The following is a 16,854-nucleotide window of genomic DNA, read 5'->3' as shown; positions in this document are numbered from 1 at the left end:
ATAATTTATTTAATAAATTATTTGATGAACTATGTATTAAAAACATACTTAAAAAATACAATTGTTTATAAATGTTGCTTTGATAGATGTCTGAATATGGCTTCCAGTAACAAAAAGTGTGTTATGATCATTAAATGCGCTGATACGTCATTGTGCTGCTAAACACATAACGCTGAGTGGAGTGGTGTACCGCTCCAAGATGGCCGCCCTAAATCTCGTCAGCGACAATAGGCGAGAGCGGTCCATGAGGGTCTATCCTTATATTACGTCTATGGTTACGAGATAACATCGTAACGTCGTTTCGTTAGCTAGTGACGTCCTGTGAATGCCACCAGTGGCCGCCATGACAGGTTGCTTTGAGCAGCTTTCAGCTGCTGGCTTGTGGTTCTGCTCATCAGAAAGGAGCGGACCATTCAGGGTAGGAACAAACTAAAAAATGATGGCAGACAAATATGAATTCAGATGCATTAAAGCAAAGCAAACACGAGGGAGGCAGAGGAGGAGAGGAAGGAAGGAAAATGGAAATGAGAGCAAACCAATCTATATTGTCGGTGATGCTGCTGGATGGTTAGCAATTTCCTCTCCAATAAATCAAACACTCGACTCTTCTCCATCTTTTTCTATCTTCTTCTGACACACACACACACACACTCTCTCTCTCTCTGCAGATAAGGACCGACTGTAAATCTGGACTGAAGGTCCATTTTGGTTTTCCATTCAATATTTGATCCATCCAACCTTTATTTGAGCTTTTCTGCATCTCCTCCCACCAGCAGCTCTTCCTCCTCTCATTATCATTATGTTTTTATTATGTTACATGTTTTTATCATGTTGTTGAAACTGACGTTAAATCCAGAACCTGACATCAGGTTCACTCATACGAATCTCAGCTGCTGGTGGAAAACCTGAATGTTTTGTTCGAGTCGTAAAGCAGCGCTGAGCCCAGGATTTTTAAAATTTGTTTTATTTTAATATCCTGATGGCTTTCTGCTCTCTGGTGGCTGATAACTTTCATTTTATTTGTTAAATAACAAGGAACAATATGAAAGCTTAATTATGGTGTTTTTGGTTTTATTGCTTAAACATTCTCATTAGTCTATTTGACGATCAGCAGAAAAAAAATAATCTGGGTTTTACGGCCAGCAGGATCAACGCTGTTTGAATGATCAGGTTCTGGAAGATATTTGTTTTCTATTGATCATTATTTATTATTTCACATTTTCAATCATTGTTTCTATGCGTGGTTGTGTCGGATGAACTGAGTAGTTAAACGCTTCTAAATGTTTTGATCATAGTTTTATTATGACAGGTTGTGGGTGGAGTCTTGTTGCCATGGCGCCAGGCGGTGTATGAACATTGGTTCCTGAAAACGTTTCATAAAGAAACTGTTTAGATTTGTAGCTGCAGCTCACAGTTACTGATTTGGATGAATTCATCTTTGGTTTAACCATGAAGCATACGATGTACTTGTGAATAAAAATTACAGGTATACTTGCATGTAGATGAACAGATATTTATCCAAATTCTACATTTTTCCAGACTCTGTATTTAGAAATTAAATAAACCGAAGTGGATGATTGTTGGATCTTCCACACTGACAACATTTTTCAGATTATTTTCCACCAAATCCATGTTTGTTAAGAGAAACCTGGAGAACTTTGGTTCCTCTGATTGGTCAGTCACTCATAAACCCTCTGATTTGATTGGCTGTTCGTCTTATCAATTAAAGAAAAGGCCAAAGGGAAACGTCTCCTCATTTCATCCTGAAACTAATTATTTTATTTTCCTTTGATTTTATGTGACAGTGAGCTGAAAGGACACTGATTCAAAGGTTTTAACATTTCTAGTCATAAGAATCTCAAAAGTGTGGTGTACTCATCTCCCTTTAACCTGCTTTAAACGCCTCATCCTAATGAAGCTGTTGATCTGAGTCATAAAACAAAGTGAGTCTCTCATGAGTGAAAATAAAAACAGTTCAGATGAGAAGCGTGTTTGGAAATAAACATACATTTTCTTGAGGTTGGGCAGCTTCCTGAACGTCCCAGCAGCTTCCAGGACAGAGATTTCATTGTCGTTTAGCCGCCTGCAGAGAACAGGGCAGAGATGGAAGTTGATTAATTTATTTTCTGTTTCACATGCAGCGAGGAAACACAGAGCTCTGAACTATGATGCAGCGGAAAACAAAGAACGATGAAGAAATAAAAGAGAGGAGGAGGAAGAGCGATGAATCTTTTCTATGTAGTCATCAATAGCCGCATCGCCCTGAGCCCAGAGAAAACAGCTGGGCAGATAGCAAGCCAGACATCTGCTTTATTGAGGTCATTTGTACTAAAAAGGTGCTGCTAAGAGGATGTGTGTGTGTGTGTGTGTGTGTGTGTGTGTGTGTGTGTGTGTGTGTGAACTGCAGGATGAAAGTGAAAGCTCAGCTCCAGGGAACTCTTTCTAATGAGATGCGTGGCATTAAAACACGGAGCGACCTGGATGAAGTAAAACCAGAATGATTTATAAAAACCCTGAAGAGTTTTGGTGGAAATGATGCGCCGTTTCCTGCTGCAGTTCATCGAAACGCTTCACATTTTCTGATTAGTTCACCATCCGACCTGCAGCCGAAGAGAAGCGGATCATCTTCCTCTTCAGGGAGCAGAAAGAAATCAGCAGCTCGGATTCCCTGACAAGGCCGGGAGGACACGCCTCTTCCTGTTTGGACGACACACCTCTTCCTGTCCATTGTTCTATAAAGTCCAGTTGTGAGGTGTAAACGCTAATTGACCTCTGACCTCTGGTCCTCCAAACCTCGGTCTGGGTTTGGTTGAAGTGAACTCTGGTTCAGCTTGAATGTGAACGCCAAGCGGACCAGAGACCACTCCAAAAGCAGGAAGTAGCATTCTGGGTAAATACAACCAAAGCTAACGTGCTAGCCTAGCGCTAGCAGCAGAAATGGCTCCTGGTCTTTAGCCAAAGACTAAAGAGAAATCCTCCAACCGCTAAAATCTGACGCCTCCATCTTGTTTCCATCTGGTGAAGAAGGAAGTTGCTCTCAGTGTCTTCAGAGGTTTTTGTGTCGTTTCCTTCAGTGGTTCTTGGTGCAGCGCCCCCACAGGCCAGGAGGGGAACAGGCTGGTTTGACTCAGAACCACAGCAGCTGGAGGAGGAGCAGATGTTCTGGTTCCAGTAGAACCGGGTCGACCGGACCATCAGATGGTAAGCAGCATAAATGTCACAAGAAAGAAAACAAAAAATGAAAAGCCAAGTTAGGCAGCATGGTGCCGTTCTTCACAGTTGGGATGCTTCCCCTGGCTTATGGGTGTAGCGACGGTCATTTTGTCCACCAGACCTCAAGAAGCGTCTCCAGAAACGTCTACAAATTGTTTTTATGTTCTTTTAGGAAAGATCTATTCCTCCAGACGTAGCGGCATTATTAACGTGAATTATCAGTTTCTGTCAGTGGAAGAATATTCTACTGATCTGACATCATCATGTCAGAACTGATGTCTGACAATACTCGGTCTGATGGTGTCAGACTGACTATTCTAGACTGACATCATGATGCAAAGCGATGCTAACATGCATGCTTTCGATTGCAGACATTTTCTGTTTCTTACAGGTCGGTGGTGTGTTCAGGGATGTGCGGAGGAATCCGGGTCAGTTTGAGGTTGGAACAGTCCACCACGGTGCCTTCACAGCGACATTTCTCCGGACACACCAGATCCTGGAAACACTCCCCACTCAGCCGACTGCGGTAATCCTCCTGACCTGCAGGGGGCGAGCCACAGTGGAGGACACAGAAACAGAGAGAAAGAAGAGGGGCAGGAGATTAAAACCAGCAAGAAGACAGAAAAAAATAAAAACACCAAACTGAGGAGGGAGCTGTGGATTCAAAATGTTGATACAAAACATTCAGAAACTTTAAAAGATAATTCATCCAGTGGACACACGACCTTTAACCCCAGAGGAATTCACCTCTGTTATTAAACAAGTCTTATTCAATGAGGAACATGTACGAGAGTAGCACGACCAGCGCTAACAGGAAGTGGTGCTGTGCTAAGAGGAAGTGAAGGAGCAGAGAACAGGAAGCAGGAGTCAAACTGAAGGAAAGTGCAAAAAAATATATTTTAACATTTTTAAGGGGAAAAAACACATTAAAATGAAAATCTCCACCTGCAACCAGCTCTGTGAAGTTTTACCGTCAGTCAGCGCTGAAATTTGGAATATCTGACGTCAGATTATGATTGTGCAACAAAGATAAAGCAGAATGTTCTCACGGCGTCAGAGGGGTCAGAGCCAAACCCCTACAGGCTCCGAGGTGTGTGATTGGCCGGGAGAGGCATGAGGGCGTGTGCCGCGCGGTCCCTGGCGCTTGACGGAACCATGTGATGTCACAGTAGGCGGGGCCACATGGTTAGATCAAGCACAAGAGACAGCTGCAGAACCAATCAGAATGAAGGTCCACACAGGAGGAAGGCGGGGCGACAGAGAGCTGCACCAGTCAATCAGGGCCAGAGGGGGCAGAGAGAGGTCAGGGGTCAAGAGGAGGAGGCAGCGGGGGGAGCACAGGAAGGAGAAGCGACAGACAGGAAGAGCTGAAGCAGAGGCTGCCGCCTCCAACAGGGCGTGGCAGGGGGCGGAGCTACAGATGGCGCTTAGCGAGAACCGAGGCAGTCGAGAATTTAAAACCTGGGAACAACAACAGGAACGTGACGGGGAACAACCCTCTGACAAGACATGAGTCGGAAACAGATCTGAAACAGCGCCGCCCTGCTGGCAGGAAAACATGCAGCAGCTCTGTAAGAGGCTGGAGGCGGAGGAAACGACAGAAATCATTTCATGTCAGAAAGTCTTCACGCCCCCTCAGACTTCCTGTCAATGCAGCACATGGATCTCACAGTGTAATAATTGAAAAACAATAAAGAAGCAAAGCAGGTTATTTGTGATAAAATAATTTTTTTCCCATCTGTCATCTCCAGCTCAAGCAGACTGGATGGAGAACATCAGCTTTTCATAGATTCTCATTTAAATTCAGGTCTGGACTTTGACTAGGCCATTCTATCACCTGAATCTGCTTTGATCTAATCCAGACGTCTGTAGCCTTTACCCTACAGAGTCCAGCTAAGTAAATACAACCTTTAGAATAAAGAGATAATTTTTGAAATAATGTATTTTTTTTAATCCTAATTTCTTTGCTATTTTTTTAGTTTTTTAAATAAAGAAAAACATACAACTTTCACAAAAGAGAGAGAGGTGGATAAATTTCTTTCTATCAGATGTTGATATTGATGAAAAAATTATGTAAAAATGTCAAGAAAAATAGATGTTAAAAAGTATTACTGGTACTTTTACTCTTTCATTGGTGAAAATTAAATGTAATTATTTCTTGAAATACATCAAAGTCTAGTTATTAAAAATTGTTTGTTTCTTCTTCTTCAGAGTCTCAGGTTTTCTGCAGCCTTCAACAGGTTTTCTGGATTCTGGATGTTTATCAAAGTCTGAAAAACATTCCCATTTGATCATATGACTGTGTTTAACCATATTTTCAAATGTATCGATATTCATAGATGCTTTCTTTGAATAAACAGAAGAGAAAATAGTAAAACTAAAAATCAGATAAGAATAATTTTCTAATTCTTTTTAAACATCATTATCATAACAACGAGGAGCTAAGCTTCTTATCATGATAAGAAGTGGTAAACAATAAATGATAAACGATAAATGTCTGGTCCTAGATGAAACCCAAATGAAACATGTCTGTGTCTGGAAGGATTCAGAGGGAGGATGACCCCTGACCCTTGAGCAGAGCGCGACGCTCACCTGTGCACCTGAACTTCTTGCCTTTGACCTGGCTGATGCGTTTGTTGGCCAGGCGGCGCGGGTGGCTGCAGCGTGCGCCGCTGGTCTCGATGGGATTATCGAACAGGAAGTCGGCCAACCACTTCAGGTGACAGTCACACGTGAAGGGATTCTGGGCCAGGTGGCTGGAGACACACAGGATGGTAACAACAATAACAATAATAATAATAATAATAATAATAATAATAATAATAATACTGCTGGTTGCATGAACAATATTGCTGTAAATATATTCCAAATATGGATTCAAAAATAAACCTTAAGCCCTCTTGTGGGATGTTTTTCACATTTCCCATCATTTACTTAATTTCAGAATGACACCATTGTTCAAGATGGCTGCTGTTTTGGAGGCCTTTTAGCCAATTATTGCCATAAAATGTTCCCCATTTTCATGACCTGAATAAACTTTATGTCACATCATATATTTTCCAATTTGGTCGCAATGTTCATAAAATGTTAAAGTGATAAAATGAAACAGAATCAGAAATTGAGGACTTTGCTGTTAGCGAATCTCAGATCAGTCATCAACTGGAAGAAGATGAGACACAATCGTCTAAATCAGTGTTTCTCCATCCTGGTCCTCAGGCACCCTGTCGTGCATGTTTTAGGTGTTTCCCTTCTGCCACCTGAATCGTATCTCTGGGTGATTAACAGGCTTCTGCAGCACTTGATGGTCATGCAATCATTTGAATCAGCTGTTCTGGAATAAAGGCTCATCTAAAACGTGCAGAGCAGGGGGGCTGAGGACCAGGGTGGAGAAACACTGGTCTAAATGGTTAGCATTAGCTCCTGCTAATGTTTTTATATGTTTAGTGTTAACTTCCACTAATGTTTTGTGTTTAGTTGTAGCTTTAGCATAAGTAAGATTCTTGTCTGGCAAATTGGCTATTAGTGAAGCTAATGTTGTAGTTAGCTGAGGCCACCACTGGTAAAAACTGCAGCCAGTTTTAGTGCAAACATTTATTCTCCACTACTGCCACGGCAGCCATTTTGTAAAATGTCCACCAGATCAACAAAATATGTATGATTTCTATGGTTCAAAATATGTAGGCTATGACTTGACACCAAACACATTCAACTGAAACTGCAAACACATTTTGCACTGAAACTGACAGTTTCAGTGCAAAAATTACCTTTTCATGACAACCATGGTGGCCATCTTGAAAAATCTAAATATTATCAGTCAGTACGATTTCTAAAGGTCCAATAAAGTATGATTCGACACCAAAAGTATTTATCTATGATAAATATTGGGACCTTTTGTTCAAAAATACATTATTTTGACGACCATGGCAGCCATCTTGAACTTACAGAGTCTTGATGGAGCGCAGCGGAGCGAAGAGGCCTTTACTGATGCTCTGCAGCTTGTTGTCATACAGAGACAGGAGGTTCAGGTTCTGCAGGTCCTGGAAGGCGTTCACTCTCAGACAGTTGATCTTGTTGGCATTCAGTAGTCTGAAACACAGTCAAGAAAACAAGCAGAACATTATGACCACTGAAGGTCTGCTGTGGAGTCCAATATGGTGACAGCAGGTCCAGGAAGCTGTGAGGAGAGGATCAGTTTGTTTTTAAAAAGTTGGATGTACTAAATGATGCAGCGTAGAAACATGAGCCTTGCATTGTTTTCTCTTCTCTTTATGTAGCATCATATTCTCTTGTATTTATTTAGCTAGATAGCTTAACATGCTAAATATGCTTGAAACTATGACATTTAAGAATGAATGATTAACATGGTGAAAACATGACTTTTGAAAATAAATCATCTTTTTCTGGTCATCTTTTAAATAACCCAAATTACTGCTGTTCATTTTTAACTGTGTAATTTAAAAAACAAAGTCATTGTTCGACTCAATCTCTGTTTTCTTACATCCTGACTTTTCATTTGCATTTCCACCTTGCATCGATCTCCTTCTCTGTTCTGGTGTCGGGAAGCTAAAATGATTAAAATATTTCAGTTTTCTGAAGACTCACAGTAGCTGCAGGGAAGAAAGTCCATCAAATATTCCTTTAGGTAGCTCAGTGATCTTGTTGCCGTACAGAACCCTGTGAGGGACAAACGAAGACACAAACTCAGCACCATGTGAAACTCCTTTATTCAGTGACTTCCTGACTACTTTTCTCTTGTCCTGCGTGTTAGGATGCATGACGCACTTACAGTGAAGTAAGCGACCGCAGTCCGCTGAAGGCGTCCGCCGCCACGTCGGAGATCTGGTTCTTACTCAGGTCTCTGTGGGCAGAATGAGAGTACGGACAAAATCGCTGACAAACGATCAGAAACGTGAAAAACAATGAATCAGGAGAAAAATCAGAGAGCAACGAAAGGAGAGAGAGTCTTGAAATCTGAAGAGACAGAGGTGAGAAAACAGGTAGGAAGAGGAAAATTAACAGATCCATATGGATTATTATTATTGTGTGTGTGTGTGTGTGTGTCTGTCTATGTGGTTTAACATGCCTTTTGATTTGAATACATACTTACATTACCGGGACCTAGGTGTAATACAAGGACAATCCCAATGTTCATATAATTCATGGAGTATATTTGAAGTTTTCAGTATCTAAAAAATACTTTGTCTTGTGTGTGTCAGTTTACTCACATTCTCTTCAGCTTCTTGTAGGCTGTAAACGCTCCTGGCGGGACGCTTTTGATCAGGTTCTGCTCCAAACGGCTTCAGGAAGAAAAACATCAGTCAGAGAATCCCTGGTCGACTTTAAAGCCTGAACTTTCATCACATAAAAATAGTAAAACAAAAACAGAAATTTGTTTCAGTATTATTGCAAACAAGGAATATATTTCAAAAATTGACATTTGGAGAAAAAAAAGCATTTCGAAAATGAAAATTCAAAAAACTTCTCAATAAAATTTTTTTAAAGTTGAATGAACACCAATGCAGTTGTCTATTTCTTCCAATTTTATTTTTCTACCAGGATTTTTTCATGTATTTAAATTTTGTAGGTGTTTTTTCTTATTTTTTATTTTATTTTGTTAAACAAAGTTTTGCATTTGCAATCTTTTCAAGCTGGACTTAACGGATTGTGTTCCACACAGCAGGAACGCTCGCTCCTGCTCCACACTGACCAATAGAAATTAATCTGACTTGTTTTTCAGAGGAAGGATGAGGCCCCCGAAAAGAAAGGAACATAAACTGTAAAATGAGATTTGAAAAAATAAAATCTGAAAAGCAAAAATTTGAAAAAATAAAATCTGAAAAATAACAAACTCCATAAATGTAGGTTCAACTATTGCAAATACATCATATGTTAATATCAAAATGTTTATTTTAGTTTTATTTATTGAGAAATAAAAGTTTTGTTATTGAAATTAATCTTTTTCAAGTTTTTTTTATTCTTTGCTTACAAAAATACTGAATCCAATCTTCCTTTTAGCACAACTTGAACACTGAAACAGTCTTTTCCAGTGTTCAATCAGATCGGTTTGAAGCAGAAATCAACCGAGAGAAGCATCTTCCATTGCTGCTGTTAGCAGATGTAGCTGTGTGGCAGATTTACAGACGTACCAGAAACACATCAATACAAAGGTTCCCAGTTGGGATTTTTGTATGGAAAATAAATTTAGTTAGTTGCTTTACTTTTAGTTGATCAAACTGGGGATGACAGTATGCTGCAGGCTCACCTGGTCTCCATAGAAACCATTAGACTCTGTTTTTCCTACCATCACAAACATAAATTCTCCTGGGACTTTAACTAGACCAGGGAGCTTAGAACAGAGCTCTGAGTTGGTAAAGCGGCACAAATAAACAACAACGGCAACCGCTGCATTGGTTCTGTGCCATAATTATTATTAGAAAAGATTTTCTGCTTTATCAGTTTTAGTTGAAAGCAAACTAAAAGCCAAACTAAAAGTTCAGCTGAGAGGTTTTCAACATTTAGTTGAAGATTTAGCTCCAGATGTAAATTTCTACATTTTACTTTCAATAAATCTCTGAATGTCATCAGAGCAGAACCGGCTTCACTGCCATCATGAACCAAAAAATCATCAGATTTACTCCAGAACATCAAGAGACAAGGATTAAAGGATGTGAAGGTGGAGGAAGAGGAAGAGAGGAGGAGGAGGAAAAGGAGGAGAGGATGGAGGGGAAAAAAGGACAGCAAAGGAGAAATTAGAGGAGAGAAAGTGAAGGTGTGGTGAGGTCCCAAGGCCGGCCAGAGGGTTGGCTGTCAGGATGATGAATGGAAACTAATCCAGCCCACCTCTTCCTCCCTTTCTTCCTCTTCACATCCTCCTCCATCCCTCCTTTTCTCCCTTTATCCATCCATCCATATTTGCCTCCTTTCTATCAGTAATGAAGATAAATCTGAAACTCTGATCCAATTAAAATGAAAACCAAAACATCTTCCTGGTTCTGGTTCTGACTGCATTCATCTGCAGTCAGTAAAGCTGATTTCTATCCAGACTTGGAGGAAACCAGAACACTTTGGTTCTGACAGAACCAATCAGAACCAATCCGATCCGAGGAGCCGACTCCTGGCTGAAACGTCTCCAAGGTTTACAGCAGAACAACCTCAGAACAGGTGAAACAAAAAATGGGTCACACCTTGATGAAAACAGAAGCTGATGGAAGCAAACAATGGCGGCAAATTCAGAGGATGAACACAAAGATCATTAAAGAACTGCCGATACGTCAAACTGTTAAACTCTGCTTCTGTCTGTGGCAACATTCATCACAACCGCTCCAAACAGAGAGCATGGCCCTGTGAAATGCTGCAAAACACTGCAAACAATCCATACAGAGGGCGGGGCTCTGTGAAATGCCACAAAACGGAGCAAAATGTTGCAAACAGCAAATTGTAGCAAAACACCACAAAGCGCTGCAAAATGTCAAAAATGCAACAAAAGGCTACAAAAGGAAAAAGTTATTCTTTTAGCCTAGAATACATCTAAAATAATCACAAGTCAAACAATAATACAAAATCATTTCCAGGCATTTATAATTAGTACCAATAGAAAGAAGTTTGTTTTACAAACTAAGAGTATTTTATTTAATGAAATGTCTGCTAGGTGAGGAAAAATAAATTTATGCAGTTTATTATATATCAATGGTCACATTAGGAGTTGGAAAAAGAACTGTGGTAGAAATGTCCTGCAGAGTTTCTCCTTCAGTCACAGAGCAATCAAGCAGCTGTCCTCTGCACAAACAGGCCAGGGACGCCGATCGATACGGATATCAAACATGTCCCCTGGTGGAACGTGTGTGTGTGTGTGTGTGCGTGTGTATGTGGGTGTGTAACATCAGAACTTCAGACTTTTATTGATGCGTTTGAGATATTTTTCCTCCATCGTGGTACTAGCTGTGGGCAACATGGACTTAAAAGTTTCATCATGATATTTTGTGTTAATATTGTGAAAACAATAAAAGTGACAATAATAACTATTTATTACTTCTATTTTAGAAAACTGTGTTGCTGTGACAATAGCTGGCAAATGTGCAGAAATCTTTGTCGATATTCCACTAATATCAAACAACAAAAATTTGGACATGAAAAAGTTTGTTTATGCAATAAATCATTAAAATTTACAAAATGCGCCATCACCACCAACTACTTCCTGTTGTTGTCTTCTTCGTGCTACACCAGTAGCAACATCCTGTTGTTGATCATGTGACTCATGATGTGAAAAAAAAAGTGTTTCTGTTGCAGTTTTGTAAAATAAATTTTGACACACCCAAAATAACCACCTCATCCAAGCGCCAAAATTTATCAAAAATATTTCAAAATCTTTCACATAACGTAACTCGGCTTGCTTTTTGGAAAAAAACAACAAAACAAAAATGTTAACCACTGAAAAATTCAAGATGGCCACCACGGTCATCAAGGAAAATGTTTTTTTGGACTAAACATGTCAATATTTATCACTGATAAATACTTTGGATGTCAAATCATTCATAACTGCACCCAGAGAAATCATATTTATTGACAATATTTATGTTTTTCAAGATGGCCACCTTGGTCATCATGGAAAACAAATTTTTACTCTCAAATTGTTGTCAAATCATTGCTACATATTTTGAACCATAGCAATGATATATATTTTCTTAATCTTGTCTTTCTTTTTTCTGGTGGACATTTTACAAAATGGCCGCCATGGTTGTAATGGAAAATATATATCTGAACTAAAATCAGTAGTAGTTATTAAGAGTGGTGGGCACAGCTAATCAAAAAGTCACCTTCACTCACCCCTAATTCATTAAACAAAAATCTTAGCTACACCAACGCTAAACTACTAAATATGTAAATAAGTTAGCAGAAGCTAATGCTAACCCAATAAACCAGAGAGAAAACCTGATCAGCTGCAGGGAAAGTGAAGTGAACCCAAACTATCTTACATTTCCACAATGCCCTCTGGGAGGTTGGCTGGGATCTCTGTCAGGCCTTTCCGTCGGCAGTCCACGATGTTGTTGTTGCAGCTGCAGCTGGGGGGGCAGACTGCGACCTGAGGAGCACACGCCCTCGGCTCCGTCTGTGCCGGACCTGCAATCAGCAATGGACAGCTAGTTTCTGCTTCTTTCAGAACAGTTATTTTGCACTCAAAGCCAGAAACAAAAAAACTCTTCTGCAGCCTGGAGCTGCGTTTCTACTTCCTGCTGTAGCTGAAGTTTTATCCATATTTCCTCATATTTCAGGATATTTCTTACTGCCGGATTCGTATCCTCAGAATGAACTTTAATCTCTGGTGGTGGCTGCTGCGTTGATTTTGAGGCATAAAAAACCTTTTGGGAAAACACGCAATCTCTTTGATATGAAAAAGAAAGAAACTGAATCTTAATGTTGCTTATTATTTTGCCAAAATATGCACATAAAATATGAGTGAATATTAGCAAGAAGAGAGCAGAGGTACAGGAAGCGGCTGAGATGGAAACAGAATAAAAGGAAGAGGCAATAAATGCTGAGGAGCTGTGAAGAATCCTGCATGACATGAAGAAGAAAAGACGAGGAGGAATGACGAGATTTTAAATCAATACTTAACGTTCATGTTTTTTATTCATGTTTCAATGATAAGCAGTCCTTCAATCACTAGGTGGCAGCAGAGCTCAAACTAATCAACAGCAACGAACTGACACAAGCACACCAGGATTCCGAAGGTGAAACGGAGAAGTTAGTGATGGTGAAATAAAAAATGGCGGAGTCTTTCTGGTTTAAAGTCGACGCATTGAGTGATGCAGGCACTAGCAGCTTGTGAGCCATCCGTTAACTGTCTGTTAGCCATCAGTAAGCCGTCTGTTAGCCACACTTGTGCAAATCCATATTTTTGTAACTTGTGCAGATTGTATGCCACTGTTCACTCAAAATGGAGGATCTGGAAGGTTTATTTATGAAGATAAATGCTGGCCAATGCAGGCGTCACGTATAAAACCAACACTGTTAGCTCGGCTCACAGGCGCTCTAGACTAACTTTTAAAAATGTGATGATAACTCAGCTGTTTCATCTCTTCTGATGAACTAAAATAGAAGCATTATTGTTGCAAGTTTTTCACTACAATATTAAAAAGCTGTATACTTATTTTCCATCATGTCTCCCATTCAATCGCCTGGTTATCAAAACTGATAACCAGAACCAAACAATAAAATGAGCTGCTGTTCATTGAAAACTGCAGAATGAAATGTTTCTACTGACTCACCGTTGCAGATGAAGTCCTTCTTCTGGACGTCGGGGACATTGAGGCCCCTCATGTGGGCCGGGGACATGCACTGTGTGAAGGGGGCCAGGCCCCGCCGGGCCCTCAGCCAATCAGAGAGCCAGGCCAGGTGGCAGTCGCAGTGGAGGCTGTTGGAGTGCAGACGGCTGTGAAGAAGACGAGGAAGAGGAGAGCGACCGTTAATCTGGACTGGACTAGTAATCTCAATCTCGAGAAATGGAAAAACTGGGAATGAAAACAGGAAATGATGTGGAAGAATATCAATTTTCTCTGGTTATTAACCAAACTTTACTTTCATTTATGCACAAAAATGACATAAAATTCAGGAAAATATGAAAAATTTCTTTGTTTTATAATTGAAGACTGAGCTGCTGTGTAAAATGTTATCTGAACCAGAAAACAGTTGAGATTTTAAAAAGATTTATTTTACTCTAAAAGCTCACACTAAGAATTCATAAACTCTAATCATGATGATAAATATCGCTGCAGACAGTGAGAAAACAACAAGTTACAGAAATGTTCCAAACTGTAAGTAATGTAAAATACAAAAGGCTACAGGTATTCATATAATTAACCCGTTGCTGTAGAAAGCATCAGGTGCAGCACACAGATGAAGAGCAGCAGCAGGAGGAAGAGGAGGAAGAGCAGAATGTGTTGTCAGCGTTTTGTGAGCCAGCCGCTCGCCTGCCTTTGTAATAAAGCCGAGGACAAATCCTGTTAAGGAGTAAGACACTCACATTGAAGCTAGCAGCGGGCGGCAGATTTAATACTGCGCCCCATTATAAATCCAGGTTATAGTCACAGCCCCACCTGGAGATAGCCACGTCCGGCCCGCCCCCCCGCCGAGCCCTAATTACTGACAAGGAGGATTAAAACGACAAAGAACGGATTTGCTTCTGACTGCAGGACGCTTCAACGAGTCAGGATGTCGCAGGTCACACACACAGTTACAGTCACACACACACACACACACACACATGTTTGTGTTGCTATCTTTGTGGGGACTTTCCATTGACTTCCATTCATTTCTACAGCCTAAACCTGACCTTTACCCTTTTCCTAACCCTAACCAACCAAAACTCAATTTATACCTTAGCCCTAACTCTGACCCCTGACCCAAAAACAGGGTTTCCCCTTGTGGGGACCAGGCTCCGGTCCCCACAACGTAGTATATGTCAGGAAAATGGTCCCCACAAGGTATTACAAACAAACGCACACACACACACACACACACACACACACACGCACACACGCGCACACACACACACACGCACACACACACACACACTGCTGTTTGTTCCTCAAAGAGAAATCCAGGCAAAGCTGATAAATGAAACATGGTTTAGAAAAAAAATAATTCTGAAATAAAAATCTGAAAAGTGTGGTGTGCACATGTATTCAGAGTGACGCCCCAAAATAAAATACAGTAGATCAAACCAAGTTTTACAATCTGAAGAGTTACTCAGCTGTCAGGACTGAGTTTTATTCATTTAACTCTAAATGAGTTAAATGAATAAAACTCATTTAGAAAAAAAATGTGTGTATTGGTGTGTGTGTGTGTGTGTCGTACTCACAGCGTCCGGAGCTTGGGCATGTGATTGAAGCTGGACAGTGGGATGAGGGTGATGTTGTTGTTGTTGAGGGTGCTGCAGGACAGAAGAGACAGGATGGTGAATAATCACTTTATTTTTATTTTTCAGATGTTTAAAACTGTTCAGTTTATTTAATTTAAATAAACAGAACAGGTCTCATTTTATTCAAACTCTTCATTTTGTTTAACTCCATCAGGTTCAGATTATGATCCACCAATCAGCTCAGTGCAACTTCTTTCAACTTTATAATTCAATTCATAAAGAAAAATAAAAACAACGACTTGACCAACTGTTGTACAACAAACCGCTAAAAAGAGGCAAACATATTAGAGAGGCATACAATCAGTAAAGACGTTGCATGTAATAAACAAGAATTACTTTCATTTTCAGAGCTGCCATGTTAGATTAAACCAGCATGAACAATGGAGGACAGACTGGAAACTGAAACTGCTGCTGTACGAGGCAAAATGGAAAATACTGCAATAATATTTAGATTTAGATGTTTGGTGGTGTCAACATGTTTATCTCAGAAAGATTTCAGCCACAACTTCACCTCTTCAATGCAGCTTGAAGTGTTTTTTTTTTACCAGAACTCATAGAAATCTGTATGTCATCTGCAAAATATCGTACTGAGGCAAGATTCAATCCAAAGGAAGCAAGAAAACCGTTTTAAAAGACCTAGCCCAGTGAAGCATCCCTGAGGAACACCAAGGCTTGTCACAGGCGGAGTTAGATTTCCCAGTTTTCCAGAGTTTTCAGATGGTGAGATGAAACTGGAGTAACTAGGAGCCAGAGCTGGTGAGGAGTTGAACCCACAACCTTCTGGTTGTCAGACAAAAACATCTGAAAATCTGAAATACATTTTCCTTTTTCTCCAAAGTTAGCAGGGCGTAGAGAATTGAAGGATCCAGTTTCACAGTTCTGCTGGAGAATCTCTGTTTAAAAAGTTCCTGATTTTCCGTCCCGTTTCAGCGTTTGGGTCCAAAAACATGAACATGAACTCATTTCATCTGTTTTCCTCCAGAAAGCGTTTCTGCTGTCACCGGCTGCAGCGTCTCAGTCGTCATATCGACCCGGACAGGAATGAACAACACCGCCGTCTGTCATTACCACATACGCAAGAGTACACACACACACACTGACACACACACACACACTCATACACGCACACGCACACACACACACACAGCGCTGTGTGTGCTGGAGAAACACTACCCTTATTGATTTCCTGTAGTTTTCATGCAAAGACGTGGAGAAGATAATTCCCTCTGGGATGATACTGACAGACTGGAACAAGCTGCTAACATGCTAACACGCTAACATGTCTCTTATAATGCAAACATGAAGAAATATAGAAACAAGACTAACATGTTAAATTAGAACAATTTAAATGAATCTGTTAATAAAATCTAGTTTCATGTTTTGCAGTTCAAAAATGGGAACATTAAAATGAAAAATTATTTATTGAACAATGTCAGATATTTTCCCTATATTTTAGTTTTACTCATAAAAAGAAGTGTTTCAATTTAGCTAAGACATGAGAGCAAAAATAATCAACAAAAGATAAAACCCTTTCTTTGCTGTCCACATGGTTTAATATCAAGTTTATTTCTGGATATTTTTATTCGTTTTGCTCCACCAGGTTTATGAAAACACTGGAAACATAAAACTAAATAAAAAAAAGACCCAGAGTAAAAGCCCAGAGTTTCTGTTGCAGCAGGCCAACAACAACAACAACAGCAACAAAACAACAACAGCAGCAACAA

The 16,854-nt window shown here is 40.1% G+C and overlaps 1 protein-coding gene across 1 annotated transcript in view; it reads right to left on the bottom strand.

Annotated features, from left to right (window-relative positions):
• Positions 1–15,175, bottom strand: part of LOC103130784 (slit homolog 3 protein-like) — a 68,548-nt gene extending 53,373 nt beyond the window's left edge. Inside the window, exons 1-10 of the mRNA XM_007542284.2 lie at positions 15,071–15,175; positions 13,479–13,642; positions 12,186–12,330; positions 8,439–8,510; positions 8,000–8,071; positions 7,816–7,887; positions 7,156–7,299; positions 5,806–5,969; positions 3,603–3,753; positions 2,009–2,083 (exon numbers count right to left, since the gene is read on the bottom strand). Coding sequence (XP_007542346.1) covers positions 2,009–2,083; positions 3,603–3,753; positions 5,806–5,969; positions 7,156–7,299; positions 7,816–7,887; positions 8,000–8,071; positions 8,439–8,510; positions 12,186–12,330; positions 13,479–13,642; positions 15,071–15,090 — 1,079 coding nt within the window. The 5' untranslated portion in view covers positions 15,091–15,175. The remainder of the gene's footprint in view (positions 1–2,008; positions 2,084–3,602; positions 3,754–5,805; positions 5,970–7,155; positions 7,300–7,815; positions 7,888–7,999; positions 8,072–8,438; positions 8,511–12,185; positions 12,331–13,478; positions 13,643–15,070) is intronic.
• Between the last annotated feature and the right edge of the window lie 1,679 nt (positions 15,176–16,854).

This window comes from Poecilia formosa, unplaced genomic scaffold, assembly GCF_000485575.1.
Source record: "Poecilia formosa unplaced genomic scaffold, Poecilia_formosa-5.1.2 Scaffold674, whole genome shotgun sequence".
Classification (NCBI taxonomy): domain Eukaryota; kingdom Metazoa; phylum Chordata; class Actinopteri; order Cyprinodontiformes; family Poeciliidae; genus Poecilia; species Poecilia formosa.
Note: the sequence above shows the minus strand (reverse complement) of the source record. Positions and strands in the feature narration are given on the sequence as shown.